This window comes from Carlito syrichta, unplaced genomic scaffold (assembly GCF_000164805.1).
Source record: "Carlito syrichta isolate Samal-C Ts95f unplaced genomic scaffold, Tarsius_syrichta-2.0.1 Scaffold313900, whole genome shotgun sequence".
Classification (NCBI taxonomy): domain Eukaryota; kingdom Metazoa; phylum Chordata; class Mammalia; order Primates; family Tarsiidae; genus Carlito; species Carlito syrichta.
In genome coordinates this window covers 304,123-312,002 of record NW_007257996.1, presented here as the reverse complement: position 1 = coordinate 312,002, position 7,880 = coordinate 304,123, and the positions used below count along the sequence as shown (strand labels likewise).

At 62.6% G+C, this 7,880-nt stretch overlaps 1 protein-coding gene across 1 annotated transcript in view; it reads right to left on the bottom strand.

The window, feature by feature from the left end:
• Window positions 1-1,105: 1,105 nt before the first annotated feature.
• KCNT1 (potassium sodium-activated channel subfamily T member 1) overlaps window positions 1,106-7,880 on the bottom strand; it is an 86,465-nt gene continuing 79,690 nt past the window's right edge. The window contains exons 29-32 of the mRNA XM_021718854.1: window positions 7,529-7,850; window positions 5,844-5,906; window positions 2,192-2,276; window positions 1,106-2,073 (exon numbers count right to left, since the gene is read on the bottom strand). Of these exons, the coding sequence (XP_021574529.1) occupies window positions 1,962-2,073; window positions 2,192-2,276; window positions 5,844-5,906; window positions 7,529-7,850 (582 nt within the window). The 3' untranslated portion in view covers window positions 1,106-1,961. The remainder of the gene's footprint in view (window positions 2,074-2,191; window positions 2,277-5,843; window positions 5,907-7,528; window positions 7,851-7,880) is intronic.

The following is a 7,880-nucleotide window of genomic DNA, read 5'->3' as shown; positions in this document are numbered from 1 at the left end:
CAGCCTCCCAAAGGCGCGGGATTATAGGCTGAGCCACCGAGCCTGGCGACTCTTTATTCGTATCATATAATGTAGTGTTTTCCGTTTTAAACTGCCAAGATGGGAAGTGAGAACCCTTCAGACAAGAGCTGCAAGCAGAGACAGAGACAGAGACCATGGTTTTTAGGTGTGGGGGTGGCACTCAAGGGTGGGGTGAATGGACTCCCAGGAGGACTGAGTGGCGCTCAGGAGGTTAAGCCATACCAGTCCCTGGTATACCTTGACCCTCAGGGTGGGACAACTCCTTGCTGCTGTCCCCTGGGGTGGCCTGGGACCTAGAGGAGGCAGCCAGGACTGGCCATGGCTAAGGCCAGGCTGGCATGACAGAAGTGGAGGGGACTCCAGGGGCCGCAGATCAATCCCAGCCCTACCAGAATGGGCCTGGCGACCCTTGCCTGATGTCAGCTGCCACCCTCAAGACCCAGGACCTCCCGGCCCCTGAATCTGCACAGTCCCCTTTGACCTTTCACGTCTGGGTCTGATCCTCGCCGAGTGCTCTCGGGCAATTTCTGAACAGGAGGGTCCCAGTAGGCCGGGAGTGAGGGGCCCTAGTGGGATGTGCAGCTGGGCACAGGAAGCGGGGCCAGGTATATCCGCCCTCCAGGGCCAGCCTCTTTGTCCGTCCCTCTGCCCCAGCCTCTTGGGGTCCCCAGAAGTGACACAGCTGGGCGCAGACTCTCCAGCCCAGGGCAGGGTCCCAGGAGCTGTCCCCCTCGGAAGCATCATCACACAACATATGTATGCACTCTGTGACCAGAGCCTGGGTCTTGGTGCCCTCCTGGGGGTTGCAGGGGTGAGGGCAGTTCACCAGGGAGCCTCCCGGACCCTGGGACTCCCAGGTGTACTTCTCAGCCACTAGGACCGGTGGCTGAAGGGCCTTGTGGGATGATTCCTGCTCTGGAAGGGTTATGTGGAGAACAGCCTTGCCCGTGAGGTCAGGTGCGGCCCCAACGGGCGTTTCCAGCCCTTAGCACTGGGCAGTGGGAGGGGCAGGCCTGGGTCTCCTCCAAGCCCAGGCCCAGAGCTCTGGTGCCACACAGGGAGTGACTGGGCACTGACCCTCGAGCCTGCAGAATGCACCCATTTAATAGAAGCTTCCAGCACTGTCTGTACAAACCAGTCACAGACCCCCAGGAGCCGGCAGCCTCCCAGGCCTGGCCCCAGCGACCAGCTGTCCAGGTCTCCTAGCTCAGAGGACATCCGAGGTAGGCGGCAGTCTGCGGCCCCAGAGGCCTATTGTGCTTCACAGATCAGTGTTTAGAAAATGAGGCTTTGCTTCAAAGGGGCTTAAAACGGTCCGTGGAGGCACCAGCGCTGCCCAACGCCCCCAGACACGGTGGCCGGGAGGGTCCGTGTAAAAGCAGAGGACGCAGAGGCATCTTCAGGTTCTTTCTCACAGCATTGTCAGCCGCAGGGCTGGCAGGAGTCTGTCTGCGTCCTCACGTTCACAGGGGCTTCAGAGCCCCCACCCAAGCTCCCCAGGGGTCTCCAGGTGAGCCAAGCTCCAAGACCCTCCCCTGCTTTTAACATCCCCCAGAAGGGCTCGGGACAGCAGGAGGCAGAGGCCCTTTGTAGGCCCACAGGCCTCGCCCCGGCTGGGCGTGGACAGGCCCCAGGACGTGGATGGGGCGGTCCCCTGCTCCGGGTGAATGCTGGCTTCCCCAGCACAGGGCTCTCCCTCCTCAGCCAGGCCCGTCACGAGTTGCGGTCCATCAGTGGAGAGACACGGTCGGGCACATTTGTAAAAACAGGTTAAAAAATGCTCCCCGCTGGCCTCCAGCTGTGGGAGGATGTCCAGGGAGGATGATGTGGCTTCCCGGCCTGGCCAGCATGACCACGTCCATGCACTCGTCCTGCGTCCTCCCTGTGGCGCCCGCAGGGTACCATCCCACGCCCGGCAGCGTGAGCTCCATGTAGGTGGATCAGAGCTGCGTCTCGTCACGTGTCGTGGGGTTGCAGGATGACAGCTTGTGGCTGCAGCTGCTCTGGGAGCTGCTGGCCACATGAGCCAGGGGGTCGGAGCGGATGAGATACCTGTAGGTGGAGAGACCGGGTGGCCCCCATTGCCAAGTGGCCTGTGTGGCATGGCTGGGGCACAATACCCATCTCCCCAGCACCTGTGGACGCCACACAGCGAGCGATCTGCACTCACACGATGTCGTTGGGCTCCAGCCTGGTGCCGGGTGGAGGGTTGATGAGGACGTAGGAGAGGGTGTTCTGGTGGTCGTTTGTCTCGTCTGCAGGGGGCACGGCAGGCAGGCGTCACCGTGGGCTCTGGGACAGGCTGTCTCCCAGGCTTTCAGGGGTACCCTCCAATGGTAGACCCAGCCAGGTCCCGTCCTCCCTGATACACACCTGTCCCCGGCCCCCCCCACCCCCCAGCACCTGCTCAATCCAAACGACCGCCTCAGGTGGCGTTTCAGCAAAGTACTGACCCTGAGCAGAGGCACTGAGCGCACCTGCACACACCTGCCACGGATACGGACCCACATATATTGGCACGGACATAAACACCCACACTTGCACACACCTGCCATGTACATAAACCTGCCACGTGCATAAACACACACCTGCCATGTATATACCCACATCTGCACACAACTGTCACATACACAACACATAAACCTGCACACAACTGTCACGTACACAAACCTGCACATAAACTGCCACATAAACTACACCTGCCACATACATAAACCTGCACACAACTGTCACATACACAAACACCCACATTTGCACATACCTGCCACATACATAAACCACACACCACCCACTGTCACGTATATAAGCTGCACACATCTGCACACACCTGCCATGTACATAAACCTGTGCACACCTGCACATGCCTGCACACAGGTATATTTACCTGTACACACCTACGTGCACCTGCACACCTTTATACCTGTACATAGCTGGATACACTTGCACACAACCGCATACACCCCAGCTCCCCTATACACATACCCACACACCTGCACACATCTGTGCATACACCTATAGACACCTGCACATCTGCTACACTGTCACATACACCTGCACAACCTAATACATCACTGGCACATATACACCTTTGTATACCCACACACATTTGCATACACCTTCCCACCCACACGTATGCCACTCACAAATACCTGCACACTCGTACACACACAGACCCGTACAACTGAACACACCTTGCCAGGCCCTCAAAGCCTTCTCAGGCCTGTCCCTCCCGCAGCACCCAGCGGGTGCTGCCATCCCTGGGGGCCTGGACAGACAGTCCCTGATCCCTGAGATCAGCCCTGTGCTCAGAGCACCCACAGAGCTCATCTCCCAGAACCGCCCTCCCCCCCGGGCCTGGTACCGCCCTCACGGGAGACAGCTGGCGTCAACTCCCTGGGTGGGGGAGTTCTGGAAGGACAGCTGGTCATTCACAGACCATTGGGTGACAGGGTATCTGGCCAAGTGCAGGGACAGCTGGCCCTGTCCCGGCAGTGGCCCTGAGCTCACTGGCTGGGGCTGAAGGGATTGTGCCTCAGTTTGCCCATCCTGGACTCATGGTCCAGGACTCATGTTCCAGGACGCCCTGATCCCATTCCCAAGGGCAGACAGGGAATGATTATGACCCGGGACAGGGCATGGGGTCCCAACCCTGAGCAGCCACTGCCCCCTCCCCCTGCACCATCCCCCCTATAGGTGGGCAGCAGGTGGGCATTCTTGAGGGGCTTCCAGGCCGGCCCCACTGGTTTGGATCCCCATGGCACTGCTGGGAGGTGGGGCACAGGCTTGGGCTGGGGACAACGTGGGCAGCTCTGGCCAGGAGACCAGCTCTGGCCGGGGCCACTGCACACCACAGGCAGGTCACGAGGTGCCGGCTTCCACATCCTCGCCCGTGGATGGCCCACCTGCCCCCACCACGCGCTGGAGTCATTCCATGGGAAGATGGCTCATTTCCCTCTTTTCCCCAGACCTACGGCTGGGTGTTTTCAGACCCTTTGAGGGAAGCTGCCAGCCACAGACAGGGTTGGGGACCATGCTGGGGGCTGCACAGGAAGGCCCCTCATGCACCTCTGGGGGCCAGCACGCGGATAGGCCGAGGCAGTGCAGCAGCGGCGGAGGCAGGGGCTCTTGGACTCTGCACCCCGGACCATGGCCACCCGACTGGCTGAGGTAATGCCCCTGGCAGGACACGGGCAAGGTGCCACTGTCTCGTTGCCCCAGCAGGTGCAGGCCAGCCCTGCTGTGCCCGAGTCATTGGGTCCGTCCTTCGTGGCCGGCCCCTAGACCCTGCTTCTCCCCAGCCTGGCCAGGGTTGGCTTGGGCATCTTGGGGCTGGCACTGACCCAGATGGCCCAGGATGGGCAGAGAAGGCTGAGTTGCCCGGGGCTAGCACTGTGTGCTTTGTGAAAGCAGGTGCAGGTGTGCTGTGAGCCTGGGGGTGGGGCTGGCTGTGGCTCTCCCCATGAGCAGCCCAGGGCAGTGCCACCTCACCCGGACACCTCCTGCTCCCCCTGGCACTCTAGGCCTCCTCGATGGCTCTGCCTCCACCCACCAGTCCCTACCCCATGCATGGCAGGATAGGCATCCCTGCACACAAGAAGGGCCTCACGACCCCTGGAGGCCAACCTCTTCCCTGAAGAACATACCCCTCCTTGGGTGTATGTCCTGCCCTGGGCACCCCTGACATCTGCACACGGGAGGTGCAGACCCTGCCAAGGCCCTGGCACCAGTGCCCACCTGGCACACAGGCCGTGCTACACTGAGTCCTGTGACCCTGTGGGAAGTCCCGAGCTGCCCAAGCTGTGTGCCACCCTTGCCTGGAACTGCAAGAAGCAGGTGCAGAGAGGGGCCAATGTGGGCGTCCAGCTTGTGGAAGCCACCAGCCCGGGTCCTAGCCTGGTGGTGCCCAGCCAGGGCAGGTCTCCCAGGATGCCTTGTGGGTCAAGGGACAAGGAAAAGCACGAGAGCTGGAGATGCTGGCGCCCACCTCCATGGCCATCCCAGGCTGGGACTGCCCCCAGTGGGATAGGTCCCACCAGAGTTAGTTCTTATCGGGGCCCCGGAGCTCCTGGCCACCCCTGCAGGGAGAAAGGATCCCGGGCAGAAGCCCCTGGGAAAGGAGCCCGTGGCCCAGCCCCTGCCCTAAGCGTCAATGGGGCCTTGGGTGGAGGTGGGTGGGACGTCTTGGAGAAACGGGTACTGGGCAGCTCCTGAGCCCACAGGAGACATAGGATGGGGTGGGCTCTGGCTCAGCCCAACAGGCATGCCCCTCCTGATGCCCCTGAGGGGGTGCCATCCACAAAGCCACAGAGTTCCTCGTGGCTCAGAGGAACAATCCCAAACACCACACACATGTCTGGCTGGGAGCTCCCCCAGGAGGGGACTTGTGGACTTGGCTTGGGACCATACACCTAGAGGCTTCCCAAGAGCTGGGGCTCGGGGTCCTGGGCTCTCATGGGGCTGGCCACGGGGGCTGCTGTCCAGTTAGGGCCAACATAGGGGCAGGGGTCATCTCCCACAGCAAAACAGAGAGAAAAGTACTTGGGGTGAGTCTGGAGCAGGACCTCAGCCTGGCCAGGCCTGCGGTCCCTTGATGGCACAAGCCCTGTGCCTCAGTGCCCGGGCCATCACCGCTAGCCAGAGGACAACGAACAGGGACAGTGTGTGAGGCTGGAGGCCCGACAGGAGGGTTTGGGAGGACACCTGGGCCCGCCGCCGTCTCTCCTGCTCCCCTGCTTGGCCAGGACAGGGCGGGCACCAGGCTGCCCGCGGCCAAGCATCGGCATGCCCTTGAGTGGCAGCCGGTGTCCGCGGGGCAGAATTACCTTGCAAATATCCCAGGTTTACCCGATTCATGACATCACTGGCTGTTAAATTTGCTACGTCCTCTACAGAGCACAGGAAGGGGCACAGACAGAAACAGAGAGAGAGAGACAGGTCAGCAAGCAGCGGCGCAGCGGCTGGCACAGCATGGCGAGGCAGCAGAATAGGGGCCATCCATCCACTCTGGGACCAGCGGGCACCTTGGAAGCCAGCTGGCTGCCCAGCAAGGGAGCCACACCTTTGCCAAGCTTGGGCGGGCAGGTGAGCAGGGGTGGTGGAGGCCGAGGGGGAGGGGAGCGTTGGGGAGGTACCCGTCCTGGGGCTAGCCAGGTCAGAATCTCTATCCGCCAGCACTCGCCACTGGCTATGACCCCTCTCCTGAGATAAGGACAGCACCTCCCTGGGCAGGGAAACCAGGCGGGAACCGAGGCAAGTTCGAGGATAGGGCAGCGGCATGCCCTCCAGTGTCCACAAGGCTGGGAGAGGCCCTCCTGGTCACCTGACCCTGGCCTCTGAGTCTCTGGCGGGGCCTGGAGTCACCATGGGGTCAGGCCAGTTCAGCATGCCCAGTCTGCACCCTGGGCAGCTCCTGGGAAAGGCTGAGCTCCTGACTCCACTCAGGGGCTTGGGCTCAGACTCGATCCCATGCACCAGGACGCAGTATGGGGAGACCCGCTGTCTGTGCAGGACAAAGTGGGCCTGAGTGTTGGCGAGACCCAGAGATGGGACCTGATAGAGGCTGGGGCTTGACCCTGCCCAGGGTGGCTGTGGGCAGAGACCCGGGCCAGCGTAGGAGCCCAAGTCCTATGGGCCTTATCAGCAGAGGGAGCACCTCCAGCTCAGGGGAGGAGATGGGTGTCTCTCCCCTGTGCCAGCCGTGGCACTTGGGGTCAGCCTCACAAGCACATCACCCACGGGTGCCAAGGGAAGGGGCTGTGCACATCCGTGGAAGATGGACACGAGGTGACCTGGAAGCAGCAGAAATGAGGTGTTGTGCCACAGGGGTGACAGCGGGCGCCATAGACAGATGAGCATCGTCCTGGGGTGGGCCATTTTACCAGCTGTAACCCCAGCGATGAGGCCTCTGTGCAGGCCAGGAGGGAGGGCTGGGGTGTGGGGGTGACCCGCTGCTGTCTGCTTCCTGTGAGGATGCAGGGCCCTGCAGGACTGGGCGAGGCCAGTTGGTCTGTTGCTGACTGTGGCCCTTGGCTTTCAGGGAGCCCACCCACTGCCTCTCTCAGGCTGCAGGGCTCAGTCAACTCCAGCCTCTTACTTTACGGATGGGGAAACGGAAGCCCCAGAGTGGTGAGAACGAGCCCTGCTTCATGGGGCTTGGTGCCAGTCCTCAGGAGAATTCCGCACCCTCCCCACGCCAAGTGGGCCGCAGCCATGCTCCGCCTACACCCTCCTCCGTGGAGGGGCTTTGATGGGGCCACGGCAGCAGTGCCCGGAGCTGGCCCTGCAGCAGGGGGTGGGCAGTGAGGCTCGCAAGAGAGACGGACAGATTGGAGGACGCCATGGTCGGCTGCTCTGGTGGTGGCCTGACCCGCCCCCGTCCCCGCCACTGGCACCCTTACTGTAGCCCATGGTGAGCAGCCCCTGCCATGCCTCCCCGGCCTGGCGCCCTTACCACGTCAGTGGCGGCCTGACTCCACCCTTGCCCGTCCCCCCAGCCCGGCGCCCTTACCGTAGCCCGTGGTGGGCAGCCCCAGGTGCTTCATGCGGTTCTTGACCAGCTCTGAGAGCTCCTGGCGCTCCGAGCGCCGGTACAGGCTGAGCCGCTGCTGGCTGATCCACTCGGCGGCCACCGCCTTGCCTGCGTGCCGGGCGCCCTTGCGGCTCAGCCTCCGCGCCCACTGCAGGCTCTTACGCCGCAGCAGCGGGTGCTCCGCAGGGTCCCCGCCGCTTGTGTGGCAGCTGTGGGTGCTGCCAGTGCCCGCCCGCGCACCCCAGGGTGCCTTGGTGTCCCGCGTGTCCTCACAGTCCTCCACGTTCACGGAGATCTGGGACTGGGTGCAGGGAGGGGTGAGGCCGCGGGG